The sequence below is a fragment of the Sebastes fasciatus genome, chromosome 22 (assembly GCF_043250625.1).
Source record: "Sebastes fasciatus isolate fSebFas1 chromosome 22, fSebFas1.pri, whole genome shotgun sequence".
NCBI classification, from domain to species: Eukaryota; Metazoa; Chordata; class Actinopteri; order Perciformes; family Sebastidae; genus Sebastes; species Sebastes fasciatus.
The window spans coordinates 24,263,393-24,284,529 of NC_133816.1; the positions used below are offsets into that span (position 1 = coordinate 24,263,393).

Sequence of the window (21,137 nt, forward strand, 5' to 3'; positions counted from 1 at the left end):
ATAACTTGCTTTGACATAACCTGTAAAGTAGAGCATGGATTTAATTAGTGGAGGTATTTAGCTGGTGGTAAAGTTATAAGTTAGTATGGTAGAAACATCCACTAGTTGAGTTTCAGGTTCAGAGTGGTGCTGTCCCTGTAGACTATCCACTCAGACTAGTTTGGTTGTAACGTTATTCTATCCAGCATCCAGCAGCAGAAGTGAAGTTCAGTCAATGAGCTGCTGTCTGTAAAGACCTGCTGCTGATGACATGCTGGACTCAGTCTGCAGAGAACTAAAGCTCAGAGTGCTGTCACTTCTTTATTCAAAGTTTATTCATATTGTCCAAATATCACCAGTCTTGTCCCTGCATGTCCTCTGGTCCTGATCGTTACACCCTCCTAGTGTGAAGTAGATTGGACTCTATTATGAAACATGTCTTCTAATGTGTCTTTCAGCACTTTTTAGCTCCTGCAAATATAACTGTGACAATAAACATCTTCATTGTTCTTCATTCTGATGAGAGTTATGTGTGTGTGTGTGTGTGTGTGTGTGTGTGTGTGTGTGTGTGTGTGTGTGTGTGTGTGTGTGTGTGTGTGTGTGTACTTCTCTCTTCAGCTGGCTGATCTCTTCCTTCTTGATCTCCAGTTGATGTTTTGTCTCCTTCAGCTCTTCATTAGTATTCTTCCACTCTTCATTACTCTTCTTCAACTGTGCATCAGCTGCTTGTTTGTGCTTCATCTAACAGACAGACAGATGGATGTTGATTTTAACTGTTAGTAAATCATAATCAGACACAGATAATCAATAAACATATATTCATCTGTTAGTGTTCCTTTTAATGTGAGAAGTGTTTGACCCTGATGTTCAGTATGAGGTCCTGGAGACGCTGGACTCTTTAACTGCTCTAAAATATATTAAACATTGTTTTATCACCTCGATACTTCATGACTTTTAACTTGTGTTAAATTGCTTATGGACATCATTATGAACTGATGATTTGTTCCAGTAGTCACATTACTTTTACTGTATTGTTAAACCTGGTTAAATACAGTGGACTTTCATCTGCTTGATATCTGTGAATAGTGTTTCCATCTCACTCGTCTCAGTTAAACACAAAAACATTGCAATATGTGTTTTTGTTGATTTATTTTCTCTGAACCAATAAACAGCAGTAGAGGGACTTTAATCTTGTCAGCACACAATTAATGAGTGAAAGTGGGAAGAACAAAGTAGGCGTGTCAGTCATCTAAATCCAGAAAGTTAATAATGATCATATTAACCTCTTTTTTCTGGGACTCCAACTCATTCTTCAGTTTCTCCACTTCCCTCTGAGCGTCCTCCCTTCTCTGTGTCTCCTTTAGGAGCTGACTGTGGATATCAGTCTGGTTTCCCTTCAGCTGGTAGAGAAGAGAGACAAGGAGAAAGACTAGATAAGAGACATGCTCTACTTTCAGCCATGGAGTGATAATACAACACAATCACACCTAAAAACACAACAATGACATGGCTGGAAACAAATCACTATGTAGATGAGAAGATATAGAAAAGGAGAAAAACAGCTAAATACATAGTCGAAGGTAAAATGATTAACCATTGAAGTGTTGTCCTGCAGCTCTTTTTCCTTCATCTGAACTTCTGGCTCAGCTTGGTGTCTCCTGTGCTGTTCATCCTGGAGCTGAGTAGAGACACATTCTTTCAATAGAATATATTTTAAAGGAACAAGACAACACTAACAGATAAAGAGGCCTGTAAAGAAACACATTCATGTACATCAGAAACCCCAGATAAACATTCTCAGTAACGTTGTTTTGTATTATTATTTCAAAACCATAATGTTCTAATTTTGGAAGAGAAACCTTTATTGGAGAATACAAACACTAACCTCCCTGTTCTTAGTCTGCAGCTCCTCCTCCAGGATCTGAACTCTGTTCTCAGCTTCGTGTCTCCTCTGCTGCTCATCCTGGGACTTCTGTCTGGAGACAATCTGCCACTTAAACTGAAAGAGAGAGAGAGGAGACAGAGATTAGAGACAAGATGAGAGACATGTCTCTTATCAGGGAATGTGATGATGAATATTAAATATATCTCATGGTCTGATTTGTGTGAATTTTTCATTTTCAGTAGAGTTGAGGTCACTCAGCTGTTCCTGTTAGAAACTCTGCAGATTCAACAGTTTGACCAGAAAAACACATGAGATATAAACTACCACTTACCCCAGAGGAGGAAGAACGGACTGGAGCGGCTCGGCTTCTTTCCAACTGGGGACAAATGGAGAGGTTAAGAGAAAACGGGACAACCGTCACTACAAAAGACGTGACTTGACTTGGTTTGAGTCCTGTGTTTGTTGGACCCTCCAACCTCCCCACCCACCCAACATAAGTGGTCCTTCTAACTTTATATTCTACGTAACTACTGTAGCTCTGAAGTTAGACTTCCGTCACGACACAACATGCTACAAACTCCACGTTACAACCGTCACTACAGAACACTGCTCCTTCATGCATGATATATTAATAGGTACAGCAAAATAAAGGTAGAGAGATGAACCTCCATGTTGTTGGACTCCATCTGGGTCTGCAGGTTGGTCTCCATCCTCTGAATCTCATCCTGGAGCTGCTGGACTTCAGCTTCTTTGTCTTTAAACTGTGAGGAAAGAGAAGATGAGAGACAATATATATAGATATAGATATATTAGACTTAGATGGAGAAGCCAAAAAAAGAAAACATATTTTGAGAAAAAGATATAAACCTCCTGAATGTTGGCGTCTGATTCCTTCTGTTGGTTCTCCAACTTCTCCTTCAGTGTCTCCACTTCCTTCTTCTGCTGATCTTCCTGACTGGGACTCTGGATCATATTAAGACATGTGACTGAACATCGTATACAATCACCCATTCACCCCAATCATCTGATTTCTGCTGAATAACCAGTGAGAAAGCTCAGCTCTCTATATAAATTATTATAAATTCTGCATTTCTGCAGCATGTGGGATGTAAGATATGTTTCCCCCTCAGTATATAATGTACAAGTTCTGAACCTCTTTCAGGGCTGCACAGTTTTATCTGTTTATAAATCCAGTCTGATTATCTCTGTGTTTGATATTTGATATATATATAAATACTGTATATTATATAAATGTATTGTATATATTGTACCTTTATGATGACCACTTACCAAAGGTAATGAAAAGATGCTACGGGTGTTTCTAGTTCTCTCCAGCTGGAAGGAGGAGGACATGAAGAGACACATGAGAACCACATTAAATCATGAGAGTAATGATTCAACCTGATGGTCCAGTTTCACTGAGTACAATATGAACAAGTAGCTTCATATTCAGTCAAGTGGATCTCAGTAAACACTTTGATCATCTAGTGTTCCTCAAACAGCAGAAATGTTGAGTTGAGAGTCTGTCTGCAGGTTAGAGGCTCAGAGGAGAGAACTCATTCAACCTGATCTATCTCTGTCTCTATTGATTCTGTATTAATAATAGAGAGATGAAGATGAAGACATGAACCTCTTTCTTCTTGTTCTCCAGCTCTTCCTTCAGGCTCTGCAGCTCGTTCTCGTTCCTCTTCTTCTCTTCATGGAGCTGCTGCAGCTCAGCTCTTTTAGTTTCTATCTGGAAGGACAGAGACAAGGTGGAGAGAGACAATGAGAGACATGTTGAATTATTAGTTATTAGTTTATTTAGATCTGGTCGTAACCTGCACAAACTACTGTAGGTTTAATCTACACTATGGAGGACAAAATGTGACTTCAGACTGAAATCAATGTGTTATATTATTAAAGTGAAGATGAACCTCAATCTTCTTGGTCTGCAGCTCCTCTTTCAGGGTCTGAACCTCCTTCTGCTGTTCCTCCTGGAGCTGCTGCTCAGATCTCTTCTTCTTAAACTGAGAGGAGAGATGATGAACAGAGACATGATACAAGACATGATTTTATTATATAACATACCACACAACATGTTTTCCTTCCATTTCTGGCTCATCTTTCTTATTTCTGTATTTTAATCTCCTCTAACGTTTGCTCACTTCTTCATCTCTTTGTCTGAATCATGTCTCTTCTGTACCATTTCTGCTGAACCTCTGAACATCAGTTAACGTTAGCTCTCAGTCATCACTGCTCTTGTTCTCTTCTTAGTTCTTTTTGAAACATAGATCCTGTTTGTTCAACTTGCTCAGATCAGATTTTATTTATAGAAATGTCCTGTTTCTTTACTTACAAGTTTGCTCTTCTTCTGCTTGTTTCCCTTCAGAACCTCCATTTCCACCGTTTCATGTGTCATGAGCTGCTCTCTCTCTCTTTCTTCAGTGACACACTGATCTTCACTTTTATTAATTTCAGAACCGTTCTTCTTTTCTCCTTTTTCAGTTTGATCCCTGCAGTTTCTCTTTTTTTCTGTTTGAAAACATAAAGACAGTAGAGTTAAAGTATAAAAGACATGTACATATCACAGCATATGAGACATTAGAGTCTACAATGAGGTATAAAATGGGTTATAAAAATATAAGACCTAACAATTTGACTGATTGGAAATAAAAGTAGACATACCATCACATTTTCTATCAACACCATAACCTGTAAAAAACAGAAATTTTCATTTTCAATTAAAATGTAATTTACAAAATTCATATCACTATTCCCCATAAAACCTGTGAGAATAACTTTTATTAATAAATGTGTGACTTACTGATTTTGTTTTGTCTCCATTTCCACAAAACAAAGAGAAGCAACAGAATAAACACGATGAAAACAGCCAAACTAACAGCTAAGCCAGTTGTGACAGGAGAAGAACTGGACAGGAGGTTAAAGAAATCATCTGAAATGATAAAACACAGATAGCATTACATTATTAGAAATCCTTAGCAATTTGAAACTAAAATAGTAAATCACATAATAAATAAAATATTTTTTTTACTCGAAATAAAGATGTGTGCCTCTCTGTTCTGGTTGATGTTCTTCTGTTGGACTCTACAGGTGAAGCTGTTGCTGTGTCTCTTCTCCACAGTCACTCTGCTGCTGACAGTATAGAGGTCATCAGGACCTCTGACTGTCTCTGGAGGTCCAGCAGAGAGGAGGTTTCCCTCACTGTCCAGCCACAACACCTCAGGCTCTGGATACCAGCCTTCAGACCTGCAGTCTAACATCACTCCTCTGGTGGTTTCATCAATCCCTGCTAAAGTTATGACGGGTGAGGAGACAGCACCTGATGGTGAGTAAAAGGAAAAATGTAAAATGGTAGAAGTGGAGCGCTTAGATAGTGCATGGTCAAATTAAGATTATTTGAATATCCTGAAAGGTGGCTATCTAATGACACAAGGAGGCTTTAAAAAAGAGCAAAACATGCACCACAAACATGCATATCATGCACTTACCAACAACTAGTTCAACAAAAGATTGCCGGTCCAGTCCTGGAATAAAACATCTGTATCTTCCCTGATCAGCGATTTTCACTTTGGACAGCTTCAGTGAAATGTTTCCAGACTTCAGCTCATCGAGGAACAGTGATGTTCTTCCCTCGAAGGATTTGTGTTTTTTACTCACGAGTTCTTGACCAGAACGCCACACATGGACAAACCTGGGGTTCAGGTCAGGCCTCGTCCACTCCAACGTCAAGTCAGTAGCATCTTCAGCAGGTACCAGATGACATGGCAAAGTGATGTCATCGCCAAGTGTTGCTACTATTGGCTAAGATGAGCCTGGAAAGACAAATTTATAGTTTAATAAAGGAAGTACAAGTTATCAACTCCAATAGAGAGGCGAAGTCAGTATTGGATCTTATTTTGGAAAGCAATATGAACGGTAGCCAACAAGACATATTTTTTTGATCCCATTTGAATTGCTCAATGAATCACACATTATGATGTTTGTCAATTTAAAACATAATATTGCAAGTCAAGAAAGTCTCAGTTTGTTATCAGTAAGTATCAGACTGTGAAAATACGTAATTAGAAAGACGAAACAACCAAAAGCACGTTAGTGACGTCTCTCTGAAGCTACGATGCCAACGGGTCGGATCCTTCTTTCTCTTCCCGGATAATAAAAAGACCAGGAGTCTCTGATAAAACACATCAGGTCAGATAACGGTTCATCTGTGACTGGAACATAGCTAAGGTAGCTAGCTAGCTAGGGTTGGTGACGTTTATTTCGTGACTTGCAAAAACGTGTTTTAAATTGACGAACATCATTTCAATCAGGAGAGATCCCACATCGAATGAACAATCATTCATTACATGGTGCATGATAAGAAGACTTTGGCGATTAGACTCCATCGTGATGTATTATATCAAAGGGGGTAGTGATGCCGTGATGGGATTAGGTTTATTCCCCCCAAAAGAAGTAGTGTATAATTACTTGTTTTCTACACTACACAAATAAATGACCTTACTGCAGTTGTGTATTCCTAAGCAGAACTAGAAACTAGACACGGGAAGAAATGTTTAAAAGTAAAACAGTTATAGTTACTCCTCCATAACCCCATGATGTGTGAGCGAGGACACATTAAACCAGTGCAATGAGTGATGTCATATTAGAATATTTGCAATGAGTTATGTCATGTGGGAAAAGTGCAAAATAGAGGTCACATTAGACCAGTGCAATAACTTTTGGTGAGAGATGTAGTTCACTGAGCGGTTTCACATAAAACTAAATGATAGAACTGAGACTTTCTTGACTTGCAGAATTATGTTTTAAATTGACAAAAATCATATGTGTGATTCATGACGCAATTCAAATGTTGACTACCGTTCTTATTTTTCCTAAAGTAAGGTCCCCTGGGGTCCACCGGAAGGGGCTTTGCGTCTCTATAAGATACATTATTTTCCTTTATTATACTTTTCTATTGTGCTTGAGCAATCAAGTGTTTTCTGCAGCAAAGTTCTTTTGACATTATATTATAGCCAAAAGATAATATTTATAGCATTTTAGCCTTTATTGATGGTAGACAGTAGAGATAGACTAGCTCTGGTGTTCACGCCGTAGTATTGACTTGTTAGTGACATAAAAGTGACCCATTGAGACTGTATTTGTGTGTAAGTTACCTCTACAGGAGTGTGTTAGGAGAAGGAGGAAGACCAAAACATGGAGTGTTCTGAGATGAGTATTTAGGGTTTTTCCATCTGTGTTGAAAAGCATCATGGAGCTCTGAAAATGAACAGAAACCAGTGATAACAATGTTAACTTACAGGGAGTAGGGCTTTTTAATACTTCTTTATGTAACACTTGAGCCAACAATGAAGTAATACCTAAGCATGCTTAAAAAAAGAATGCCTGAAACAATCCAATCTCTTGGGAAGGCATTCCGCACTTTAGCATTTTCGTGTGTCATTTTTACCCCTCGAAACAAAACTACAGTAACGACTGCAGATAGGTCTAGGAAAAACATCAAGGTTGGGCTTAAAATAAGAATGTAAACTAAGTAAAATATGTCACTCAAAAACACGTCATTAACGTAACTTCAAAATAACTCAACAACACTCAGGCACTCAATCACCGGTGTCCTGGTTGAAAGTCCTGAGTTTGTGTTATTCTGCATCACTAGCTCTGAGCGTGGCGTATTTAATGTTTTTGCATTGCAGTCAATACAGACTACATGGTGTAAACATGACACGCCAAAAGCAAGAACAGCATTCTTGTTGCACGTGAAATGCCATATTCTGTGCTCTACTAGTAAGTTACACATATTATATGTCATCATATTATATCCACTGTTTGATTCACACAAACTCTGCAGATACCAACTCTTCTACAAATGTTTACAAAGTGTCATGACTTTTTTTACTCTCACTTTTGTTGCTTAAGAATTTAAAGCATCCCACAGTGAACATAACATGTGTTTTGAAGCTCAGTTAGTTATACTTGAAACCTTTCCATGTTACAAAGTCAAATATCTCCTATACATTACTATAATCACAATAAAGACTGTCACAATAAATCAGCTTTGTGTTAAAACAGGTGTCTTGTTAAAATGCTCAAAATTCAAATAACATTTCAAGGCTGTTGAAATGAAAACAATTCAACTGTAATTGACTTACATTTGAAATACATTTTGCGTCTGCATGCAATTTTCCCTTTTGACACAAAGGCTATAAAACGGTATTATCTGTTCTCAAGTGGAGTTGTACTTGAGAGAGACCAAAACTCAGAATGCAGACACAGTTTTTATAAAGGTTTCTAATGTATTTTAGATTAAATGTTAGACAAACCTGTTGAATGTTGCTCGTCCCAGTCTCCTCACATGACTGTGTGGCAAAGTCTGTAAATCATTGATAGTTTCCCGACCTTTAGTTTGATTATCAACTGCCTCATTTGCAAATCTAGCAACGGCTCAGTCATTCCTTCTTCATAAGTTCTATTAGTACTTATTCAATGTTGTATTGTTTCCAGTGTGCAAATGTCTCTGAAACCGCAAGAGACATTTCTTTCTGTTGCAATGTTTCATCAACAAACTCACCATTAAAGCCACATTAATATGCAGACTCCTGCACTTAAAATTACAATTATTACAGATATATAAAACATGCAGTGTCAAGATTCAAACCAGACATGTCTGTTTCTCTTTGAGTGCCTCGGTTTATGATCACCTGAACTTTGGCCTCATTTGCCAGGTAACCGGTTACAAAATAATACATACATTAGTCGGTATCATAGTAACACTAACGCCGGCTCTTTGTTTTGACAGTTTAGGAGAAGCAAATGTTCATTAAGGCAGATTACAGGCCTGCTATTTTACTGCAGGAGGCAGGATAGGACTTTCAATTCTCATAACACCTTCAGTATCAGCCTTATTTGTATTCAGTGTTTGTGGCTGGCAAAGAACCTGGAAGTGAAATACAAAGATACAAGAGAGAAACAAGGATATCTGATATCTGTAAATACTGTAGTTGCCCTGGAGGATCCTGAATATCATGTAGCTGTGTTTGAACATTAGTGGAAACAGTCACCTGCTACACCAAAGGGTATTGGCTCTACAGCAGCATTACTGGTCAGTATGCATGACTCTGCTGCTTGTGATGCGATCCCTGACCAACAGGAAACCAAGGTTTAGTTTGATGGGTTAATTCATTTCGTTATTGCATGGTAGTATTTTTGAGGGGTTTAGATAATCAGCCACATGACGAGTAATGGAGTTACAAAAGATTTCAGAAAAACAAACAAGTCCGTAATCGGGCAATTTCATTCTTTTTGCGAATTCATAAATATGCGCCTGTCTTGGCAGCTAATGGTGATATGGGGGGGGGAATTGGGCTCTACTTAGCCGAATAAAAGACACACACATGGAAAACTGCATTTAAATCAGCAACAGCATTGACTACGTTTACGTGCACACAATATTCATTTTTTTGCCCTTATTCCGAAAAAGACAATATTCCTATATGCTGTATACATGGCTAATGAAAATGAATATTGCACTGATATTAACGTTTACATGCAGCCATTCATACTCTGATTAACGTAACCGATGGTGGACAAAGCCTCCCTCTTTCATTCCTTCAACCACCTTCGTGAAAAGGTCGGAGATATTTGTATATACCCAAAAACCTGTTCCAAGACTTTCATAATGTTCTTTGTGAATGAATATGCAATGTAAACAGAACGTACCAATATCAGATGCAAAATTGTATCCTTATGTATAAAGATCTTTATTTTGTAAAAGAAAACACTTGACATTTCCTAAAGCAAATATTGTCAAATATGTACATCAGCATCTGGACTCAAACATCGAATCAAATATCAAACATTTATCTTTATATATCTTCATTACAGAAAATGCAGTATGGAAATATACAGTATATTGAATTGAATTAAAAACAATACAAAAAGTAGAAAAACATAGATCTGATGAGGTCTAATATAAATATTCAATCTGGTAAACATATAAAATACAAGTTCCTGAGTTACGTTACCTCACATTTAGATTTTGAGATTAATTTGTTTTACTCTTTGTCTTTATAACATTTGATGATGATGATGATGATATATATATTTGCCTTAACAATGAAGAATGTTCTCCAGTAATGCAGCAGCAATAAAACAGTTACATTTTTTCAAACAAAATGTAATGAAGTTTGATTTGATATTACATTTAGTTGCTCCCACATCAAAAAGTAATGTGACTTAATGTTCACTGGTCATTACTATAATATGTGTTTTTGCATGAAGATCTGAGTCATGATGTTTCTGATTTATAATGTTAGTTAATGTGGGAATTTTCTCTCATGACCCTTTCCTGTTGCTGATAAAAGCAGCTAAAAGGTAAGATAAGCTAAAGAAAAAAGAAGTAGGCACACAAAAAAAAGGAAATTAATTAGTATCCTTCAGTGACTATAAACTGAGTTGATGTTGTATCTCTCCAGTGTGGTTGATGAGGGTGAACTGCAGTTTGTCTCTATTGCTCCAGCACTTCAGGTCCTTCCACACCAGGTCAGAGGGAGGATAATTGGAACCATAATTTGGGACCCACATCTGTAAAATACAAAGGTCACAGACTTATGAGCAGTAAGTTAAATCATTAAATAATCAAAGTAACAAAGCATTATTATTATTATTATTAAATTTAGTTTCAAATGGAACTCAACAACAATGGTGAAAGACAGAAGAACGAAAAGGACAATAGCAACAACATAAATTAAGAAATCATTAACGACTTACATTGACAGTGTTTCTAGACCTGAGTGTAAATGAACGATCAAATTTGTATGTGATGGGTTTTGTATCGTTGAACTGTCCTTGTAATATCCAGTCTCCCAGTAGTTGTTTCTACAGGAGGTAAATTGGGCAGGATAGGGAGGATGAGAGAAAGAAAGACTAATGAATGAATGTTACAGTTGAATTAGTTGTGTTTATAAATGACATGAAAACAAGAGAAAGTGTATTCTCAGGTAAACAGCAGGCAGGCTGTTCTCATACACCATTCATAGCTATACCTACAAAAAGTAATGCACTGTAATTTGTGTATATCCCAGAAAAGGAAATTGTATTCAATCCACGTAAATCGTGCACCAGGAAGTACAAACAATGGCAAACGCAGCATATAGGGAGGAGGTCGGGGTGGATGGGCGGGTAAAAAAAAAACTGACTTTCACCCAGAAGGCCGCTGTTCGTGTCCCTTGTGAAACCAGAAGTCAGAATTTACTTATTTGTCACGTAAACCAACGTAAACCACCTAAACCTAACCGAGTGGATATTTTCCTAAACCTAACTAAGTAGTTTTGTTGCCCAAACCTTACTAAGTAGTTTTGTTACCTAATCCTAACTAAGTAGTTTTGTTACCTAAACTTAACTAAGTAGTTTTGTTGTCGAAACCTAAAAGTAGTTTTGTGACCTAAACTTAACTAAGTTGTTTCCTTTTTTGAAAAGACTGGAGCGGAAATTAAAATTTGCCTCATGCGTTCCCAGACACTCGTAGGAAAGAAACCACGGTTAATGAGGAATAACTTTTTGTAAGATATTATACAAACCGTTGAATGAGGATACGTTGAAGGTCATTAGCTTGGTTTGAACGGTCCATCTCTGGATACACTTAGATAACATATTGCTAGACATATAATAAACACTTATAAAGTACTCATACAGAGTCCATACACACACAAACAACATTACCTGATCGGACGTGTTTCTGAGACGGATATATTTGCCCTGTTGGTCGACCTCAATGACAATGAGAGGTTCTGTGGTTGAGCTCTGACTGGCTGAGCTGCTCTTGTCCTGATGAAAGGACTGAGAATCATCAGCCTCCAGGACATTGCATCTGCTTGTGTTTACCTGAGAGAGAGACAACAAACAGATTAGTCATTCAACACTAATGAAGTAGCCAACAGACGGATGCTGATCTTTCAGCAGTAGATTAATGCAGGAAGTGATGGTCTGAACCGTTTAACTGCTGACTGAAGTTGTGTTCTGACTTTTTAAGCTGTTAAAGAGAATTTTTGGACAAAGTGAAATTCTCATTTTTCTATTTAGTTTGTTTTTAGAAATATTAAACAGTATTGATTGTTAATACATGTTCCTCTAACAGTAGGTTGTGTTTTCAGACAGACAGGAGGAACATTTTAGACGTGGTGCGAGAGCAAACAAAGTCAATGGAAAGAAGTTTGCTTCAGATTTAGAAAGATCAGAGGTCATACTGACTTGTTCTATGGACAGCTGCTGTGGCACTTTGTGGTCTGTTCAGTCTCAGATTTGCTCTCATGTTTTTTCTGATTTGTTTTGGTTTCAGACAAATGTCAATTATTTGTGAAGAAGATTAAAAGAAAGTGAGATGAAAACAGATACATTAATAAACAGTGTTTTAGGTAATAAAGAACCTTGGTCTGCACCTCTTTCTTTGGGTTCTCCACTTCTTTCTCAGCTTCCTCCCTTTTAGTCTTCTCATCATGGAGCTGCTTCTCAATCTGGAGGTAAAGAGAGATGAAGAGAGACATTTAGTTTCATTCAGTACTTTATTTAGTCCACATTATATCCTGATGAACTAGTTTCTGATTGGCTGGATGTTGTGATAATGAGCACATAGTTAGTCTCAGGTTTAACCTGTTTACTCTGAGCACATCTAGACTGTAAATATCAGGTACTTCATTATACTATTACACTACGGTACTGTATCATACACTATAATATACACTACTAAATTCAGTACTCTTGCACTATTTGCACTACCATTGGCACACTGTCACTTCATTGCTGTACTTATGTTATCTTTTATTTTATCTTACTTTATTCTATTCGATTTGATCTCTTTTTAAGGTGTATTGGTGTTGCAACTGTTGTTTAAGTTACTGGATGCCTAAATTTCCTTCGGGAACAATAAAGTATCTATCTATGTAGGTGTTACAATCAGTGAATGACTTAAATGATGGGTTCAACATGTAATTAGAAAATAAGAACTTTTAACTAAACTGAAACTTGTTCATACTCAGACATTTTGACTCAGGTTCAATTATTCTGTGTAGATTTATACTGGAAACACCCGCTGAGGTCTCCCCTCTCCAACCAGCGCATTAATCATTAAACTGTTTTTACTGTTTAAACCACTGTTAAACCAACAATGCTCAATAAAGAGATGCTTCTTCTTTGGATTTTCAAAATATCATACTTTGTCAAATATGTGTTGGTTACTGTATGTAGCTATTTACCTGCAGGAAGAATGTTACTAAATAGTTTTACAGATTTGTATTATTGTACTAGTGCAGTGCCCGTGAAAATCATGTCTACAACAGGCTGAATGTTTGGTCTGTGGTGTTGCTGCTTGCAGCTTTCTAGAAAACTGATCATACAAACAACTAAACACTCAACTCTGCTCTTCGTTGGTCCTCAGCAATACACGTTTAAGTTAGTATGGTAGAAACATCCACTAGTTGAGTTTCAGGTTCAGAGTGGTGCTGTCCCTGTAGACTATCCACTCAGACTAGTTTGGTTGTAACGTTATTCTATCCAGCATCCAGCAGCAGAAGTGAAGTTCAGTCAATGAGCTGCTGTCTGTAAAGACCTGCTGCTGATGACATGCTGGACTCAGTCTGCAGAGAACTAAAGCTCAGAGTGATGTCACCTGTTTATTCAAAGTTTATTAATATTGAACGTATCGCTTGTCCACATTGCACCACACTGCATGTCCTCTGGTACTTTGTTACTCCTGCAAATATTTTTGCAACCACAATAAACATCTTCATTGTTCTTCATTCTGATGAGAGTTATGTGTGTGTGTGTGTGTGTGTGTGTGTGTGTGTGTGTGTGTGTACCTCTCCCTTCAGCTGGTTGATCTCTTCATTCTTGATCTTCAGTTGATGTTTTGTCTCCTTCAGCTCTTCATTAGTCTTCATCGGCATGTTAGTTTGTTGTTTGTGCTTCAGCAACTGTTAGTAAATCATAATCAGACACAGATACACAATAAACATATATTCATCTGTTAGTGTTCCTTTTAATGTGAGAAGTGTTTGACCCTGATGTTCAGTATGAGGTCCTGGAGACGCTGGACTCTTTAACTGATCTAAAAGATACTAAACATTGTTTTATCACCTCGATACTTCATGACTTATAACTTGTGTTAAACTGCTTCTTGACATCATTATGAACTGATGATATGTTCCAGTAGTCACATTACTGTTTCTGTATTGAACTCATACATTGTATTTATTGTACATTATATAAATGTATTGTATATATTGTACCTTTATGATGACCACTTACCAAAGAATGAATGATAGACTTGCTAGAGGCGTTTATAATTCTCTCCATCTGGAAGGAGGAGGACATGAAGAGACACATGAGAACCACATTAAATCATGAGAGTAATGATTCAACCTGATGGTTCAGTTACACTGAGTACAATATGAACAAGTAGCTTCATATTCAGTCAAGTGGATCTCAGTAAACACTTTGATCATCTAGTGTTCCTCAAACAGCAGAAATGTTGAGTTGAGAGTCTGTCTGCAGGTTAGAGGCTCAGATGAGAGAACTCATTCAACCTGATCTATCTCTGTCTCTATTGATTCTGTATTAATAATAGAGAGATGAAGATGAAGACATGAACCTCTTTGTTCTCCAGCTCTTCCTTCAGGCTCTGCAGCTCGTTCTCGTTCCTCTTCTTCTCTTCATGGAGCTGCTGCAGCTCAGCTCCTTTAGTTTCTATCTGGAAGGACAGAGACAAGGTGGAGAGAGACAATGAGAGACATGTTGTCAGGGTTATGAATTCACAGGGGGACCCAAACGCAGAGTTACAGGCAGAAAAGGTAGTTTTTAAATAAAAGCGAGCTTTAATAAATCCAGCTGAATAATCCAAACAACAAAAACCAACAGGCATCAAATAAAACAAAAATGCAGGGTCTGAACCTCCTTCTCAGCTTCCTCCATCCTCTTCTGCTCCTCCCTCCTCTTCTCCTCCATCCTCTTCTGCTCCTCCTGGAGCTGCTGCTCAGATCTCTCCTGAGAGGGCAAAGATGAACACAGACATGATAAGATATGATTTTATAATATCAGTGAAGACACCACACAACATGTTTTCTTTGCATTTCTGGCTCATCTCTGTTATTTCTGTATTCTAATCTCCTCTAACGTTTGCTCACATCTTCATCTCTTTGTCTGAATCGTGTCTCTTTTGTTTCATTTCTCTTGAACCTCTGAACATCAGTTAAAGTTAGCTCTCAGTCATCACTGCTCTTGTTCTCTTCTTAAAGCTGCAGTAGGCAGTATATTCCATAATAACCTTTCAGCATATTATAATTCAAATGTTCTGAGAGACTTCTGCTCCTCATGGCTCTGTTTTTATAAAAATAACTTTTTGAATCATATTTGCTCCATTTCTACCCACTGCAGCCTTAATTATTTTGGAAACTGAAAGTAATGTCCTGTTTCTTTACTTACAAGTTTGCTCTTCATGAGCGTCTCTCTCTCTCTTTGATCCAGGGGGTTTTTATGTGTCTCTTTGTGTAAAAAAAAAAAGGAAGGAGAGTTAAAGGCATTTACATTCATTTTAAGAAATCACAGAGACATTTGAGTCTAAAATGAAGTATAAAATGGGTTATAAAAATAAGACTGAATTGGCCTAATGGGAAATAAAAGTAGACATGCCATCACATTTTTTATCAACATCATAACCTGTAAAATACAGACATTTTCATTTCCAATTAAAATTGAATTTACAAAATTCATATCACTATTCTCCATAAAACCTGTGAGAATAACATTTATTAATAAATGTGTAACTTACTGATTATGTTTTTTCTCCATTTCCACACAACAAAGAGAAGCAACAGAATAAACACGATGCAAACAGCCAAACAAACAGCTAAACCAGTGATGACGGGAACAGAACTGGACTGAAGCTTAAAGAAATCATCTGAAAAAATAAAAAACAGAATAACATTAATATAAATCCTTAGCAATTTGAAAGTAAAATAATAAATCACATAATAAAACACAATATTTTTTTTTACTTGAAATAGGGATGTGTGTCTCTCTGGTCTGGTTGGTGTTCTTATGTTGGACTCTACAGGTGAAGCTGTTGCTGTGTCTCTTCTCCACAGTCACTCTGCTGCTGACAGTATAGAGGTCATCAGGACCTCTGACTGTCTCTGGAGGTCCAGCAGAGAGGAGGTTTCCCTCACCGTCCAGCCACAACACCTCAGGCTCTGGATACCAGCCTTCAGACCTGCAGGCTAACATCACTCCTCCGGTGGCTTCATTAATCCCTGCTAAAGTGATGACCGGGTAGGAAGCAGAACCTGATGCTGAGTAAAAGGAAACATTTAAAACAGAAGTCAGCAATACAATCACCACACGAATGATTAAATGTATTTTATAAATATCCTCTGCATTAGCGTTGTTTATACGGCAAATAAACCCAGTTGGTCCCTGAACTGATGATGAAGCTGCTTGAAGTCAAAGGGGTCACATATTTACTGCTGCCAATACTAAAACTTGACAATTCAGAAACAGTTTGCATCGGAAAACTGGTCTTAGATTATTGCATATCAGATTATGTGTTTGTTAAACTCTGTTAGGTGTCATATACAGTTTACTAATCAACCTAATGAGAAAACATTTCTGCCCATGACATCTACAACTGAGCTGTTCTTATAAAACATGTTTAACCCTCATTTATACTGATGTTACATGACTGTCATTGTGCTCTTCATCTCCCAACATCACTGGCTGACTATGACGAGCTGTTTTAACATTTAATAGTTAACCTTGATTATCCAGAATTAACATTAACAACTAGTTGTGACTAGTCAGAGTTCTTATTCCAGATATCTACAACGTCATTGTGTCTAGTCAGAACGACATTTAGAGCTATCTGTAATTCAGTTCTGACTATCCTAAATAACAGTTACAGATATCTATAACCTCATTATGACTAGTCAGAGTTGTTGTTATGACGTTGCTCATCAAGGCTTCCCATTGGATATCAGCCCAACAAAGCATCTGAACAGTGTCAGCAGAAGCTTTTGCTAACTTGGATAGTTCGGTAAAGTGTGAAAGATATTCACAGATTCAAACTTCCCGGATCAATAACTCATAAGTTGTTAAAACACAGACGAGGGCTCTTTCTAACTGTAGTGAGGTAGACAACGAGCTGCAACCTCACTTTAATCACAACGAGCCTTTTAGTCCTCCGAACTGGACACATAACATCGGTCTCAATGTGCGGCCGGCTGTGGCCAACGAGAGCTTTGTTCACTAGAGAGTTGTGGTAGAAATGTACAGCGTGTTGTAGATTTATTGTCTCCAGACATACTTTATACACCCATACAGCTGCAGTGAAGCGCCATCGTAGTTTTGAATAGCTTCCGCCCCCTTCTGACCTCATTACAGATATCTGCAACCTCATTTCACCTAGTCACAACTCGTGTGTGTAGATACACTGTGTCCACTTACCAACAACAAGCTCAACGAAAGATCCTTTACTCAGGTCTGGAACGTAGCATTTGTATCTCCCCTCATCAGAAAGTTTCACTTTGGAGAGTTTCAGTGAAATGTTTCCATTCTTCAGTCCATCAGTGAACAGTGATGTTCTTCCTGTGTAGGATGGATCTTTAACTTGTACGAGGTCCTTGCCAGCACGCCACACAAAGACAGCTATAGAGTTCAGGTCGGGTCTCGTCCACTCCAACGTCATGGCAGAAACATCCACTGCAGGTTCCAGATGGCATGGCAAAATGACGTCATCGCCAACTAATGCTACTATTGGCTGAGATAGACCAAATAACTGAGACTGACCTGGAAAGAAATAGATATGTTAATTCATTCCTGCAGTAGGACGGAGTTAAATATGTTCATTTCTATAAGGCTTGTTGTACATTATGATGCTGTGCTAATAGCAGCAGACAGCAGTGGAATGTAACTTTACTAAAGTACTGTTCATATAGAAGGTATCCTATCTACAACATGTTCACTACAATGTATTTAATTTGTTTTTCCTGAACAGTTTATCGTAGCAACTAAAGCACAAGTTGCTTTAGTGTTAGAAGTGATTATGTCACTTTATAATGACGTCAATAACTGTAGACAACATGTGGTTATAGATGACATTGAAACACTTCAGTTCTCTGAAACAAACCAAAGGGTTCAACAATCAGTGACATCATGTTTTTGTGAGAGTGTCCAAAAACACTGAACATCAGTCTTTAAGCTTTCATTTAATGACATATATTGATATGATTTGATGTGACTTTAATACTTTGTGTGAGTTACCTCCCAGAGAGTGTGTTAGGAGAAGATGGAAAACCAAAACACTGAGGGGTCTGAGCGGAGACTGAAGGGACAGTCCGGTCCTCTGGGGAAGCATCTTAACGCTCTGAAAATCAAATGATACCATGCAGCGATACATCATATGGAAAAATATATGCTTTGGAAAGCAGCAAAATAACTAATCCAGTAAAAACAATACCATTACTACTGTGACGTGTCCATGTAATATAGTTGAACTTTCATTTCTGCAACACAGACGGTCCTATAGAGAGTTCATATGGATACTATCTATGTATGGGGCAGTTAAAACTGAGATATGCTTTAACTTTTCATACCAACATGGCAGAGACTACTCCTTAATGAATTTTAAAAGTGCTTTGATTCTGCCAAACTCGTTCAATAGTTTATCCTTCATTAGAGCTCTTTACGTGAGATACAAAGTCTATTGACTCCTATAAAAATGATAAAGAAAATGTTGCTGTCAAAACTAACAAGCGTCCATTTAAAATAATCATAAAAACTAAAGGCTGGTTGAATTTAAAATAATCAACACAATTACTCAACATTTGAAAGACGTTTCCTCGATGGTTTCAATGTTTTACACCGGTTTTAAAACAGACTTAATTATCTGTTAGAGAGTATTATACTACAGAGCCCACGACTCTGAATGCAGACCCACTTTTAATGTCGATAAAGTGATACCAAGTTTAAGAATAGAAGTTAATTGAATCATTTACAGGCTGTTGACTTTGGCTCTCACTTCTTTTATCTACTGCAGAGTGCTCATGCATTATATTTAGTTTGTAGTGCACGTCATGTAGTAACAGCTGATGTAGTTCCCCCCTGAGCTTCCACATGTTATGTATTATATGTCACTTTCAAACTTAACAGCCACAAACTACAGACCTAGAGCATTCAGAGGATGGATGGATCAGACTAGAGACCTAGAGCATTCAGAGGATGGATGGATCAGACTAGAGACCTAGAGCATTCAGAGGATGGATGGACCAGACTAGAGACCTAGAGCATTCAGAGGATGGATGGATCAGACTAGAGACCTAGAGCATTCAGAGGATGGATGGATCAGACTAGAGACCTAGAGCATTCAGAGGATGGATGGATCAGACTAGAGACCTAGAGCATTCAGAGGATGGATGGATCAGACTAGAGACCTAGAGCATTCAGATGATGGATGGATCAGACTAGAGACCTAGAGCATTCAGAGGATGGATGGATCAAACTAGAGACCTAGAGCATTCAGAGGATGGATGGATCAAACTAGAGACCTAGAGCATTCAGAAGATGGATGGCTCAGACTAGAGACCTAGAGCATTCAGAGGATGGATGGATCAAACTAGAGACCTAGAGCATTCAGAGGATGGATGGATCAGACTAGAGACCTAGAGCATTCAGAGGATGGATGGATCAAACTAGAGACCTAGAGCATTCAGAGGATGGATGGATCAGACTAGAGACCTAGAGCATTCAGAGGATGGATGGATCAGACTAGAGACCTAGAGCATTCAGAGGATGGATGGATCAGACTAGAGACCTAGAGCATTCAGAGGATGGATGGATCAGACTAGAGACCTAGAGCATTCAGAGGATGGATGGATCAGACTAGAGACCTAGAGCATTCAGAGGATGGATGGATCAGACTAGAGACCTAGAGCATTCAGAGGATGGATGGACCAGACTAGAGACCTAGAGCATTCAGAGGATGGATGGATCAGACTAGAGACCTAGAGCATTCAGAGGATGGATGGATCAGACTAGAGACCTAGAGCATTCAGAGGATGGATGGATCAGACTAGAGACCTAGAGCATTCAGAGGATGGATGGATCAGACTAGAGACCTAGAGCATTCAGATGATGGATGGATCAGACTAGAGACCTAGAGCATTCAGAGGATGGATGGCTTTCCTTGCTAGATTGATCAATAAAGGGGTTTCTGAGACGTTTACACAACACAAGTGCTCGCCATCCAATCACCAAAAAAACGTTGAAGAAATCTCCAAATGTCAAAAGTTTTTGATCCCAAATCACAGCATGACTTTTCATCAATTCTCCAATGGTAAAAAAATCTGTGTAACAAATGGTATCAATCCGAAAAAATTGCTGCAACAACTTATGAGACTTGATAGAGCATGGAGATGGACATCATAGACTTCTATCATAATGTTCTAAACACATTTTTACAATTCATCTAATTCATGTTTATTTATGACTAGAACAACTTGACTCACAGTGCTGAGCTGACTCGCAAATTAATCTACAGGTTCTCAGCTTTCAGATGATGTACACCACTTCTATGTGACATCTACTGTTGACCTGCTATCTCCCCCTAAACACCCCCTGGACCCCCTAAAGACCCCCTGGACCCCCTAAAGACCCCCTGGACCTCCTAAAGACCCCCTGGACCTCCTAAAGACCCCCTGGACCCCCTAAAGACCCCCTGGACCTCCTAAAGACCCCCTGGACCCCCTAAAGACCCCCTGGACCTCCTAAAAACAGACGGCTCTGCTGTGGGTCTCAGAGGGTTAATAACTGAGTTAAACTTTAAACACAGTCTGGTGATTGGGTCTGATTTCCTACGCTCAGAGTGTTTGTAACTGATCACTAGAATAAAATATTACAGCTTCAATCAAAACCACCAGGAATAATATCAATATCCTTTTATTGTCTTAGTAATTTAGAAAAGGGGAGAGTTCAGGAAGTAGTTGTTAGGCCTGCTATCTCACCAGAGGCCTGGACTACGAAACTGGTTCACTTCTTATCAGGGTAGATCTCCATGGTCACTGATGCTGAACGGCTAAACCTGTTCTGGAGCAGGTTATGTTCCAGATCAGAGATCAACTTCTATGAAAGCACCTCCTACTGACCCATCAGAGCTCCGTGTGGTGTTTGTATGATAATATTACACACATATGAAGAAGTTTAAGTCATAATCATAATAAAAATAACACAGTTAAAC

General features: G+C 38.3%; 1 protein-coding gene across 1 annotated transcript in view; it reads right to left on the reverse strand.

Moving 5' to 3' along the window:
• Window positions 1–10,303: 10,303 nt before the first annotated feature.
• Window positions 10,304–21,137, reverse strand: part of LOC141761262 (uncharacterized) — a 43,422-nt gene continuing 32,588 nt past the window's right edge. Inside the window, exons 4-11 of the mRNA XM_074624593.1 lie at window positions 15,907–16,200; window positions 15,757–15,809; window positions 14,505–14,603; window positions 14,162–14,209; window positions 13,714–13,827; window positions 12,286–12,372; window positions 11,582–11,743; window positions 10,304–10,444 (exon numbers count right to left, since the gene is read on the reverse strand). Of these exons, the coding sequence (XP_074480694.1) occupies window positions 10,304–10,444; window positions 11,582–11,743; window positions 12,286–12,372; window positions 13,714–13,827; window positions 14,162–14,209; window positions 14,505–14,603; window positions 15,757–15,809; window positions 15,907–16,200 (998 nt within the window). The remainder of the gene's footprint in view (window positions 10,445–11,581; window positions 11,744–12,285; window positions 12,373–13,713; window positions 13,828–14,161; window positions 14,210–14,504; window positions 14,604–15,756; window positions 15,810–15,906; window positions 16,201–21,137) is intronic.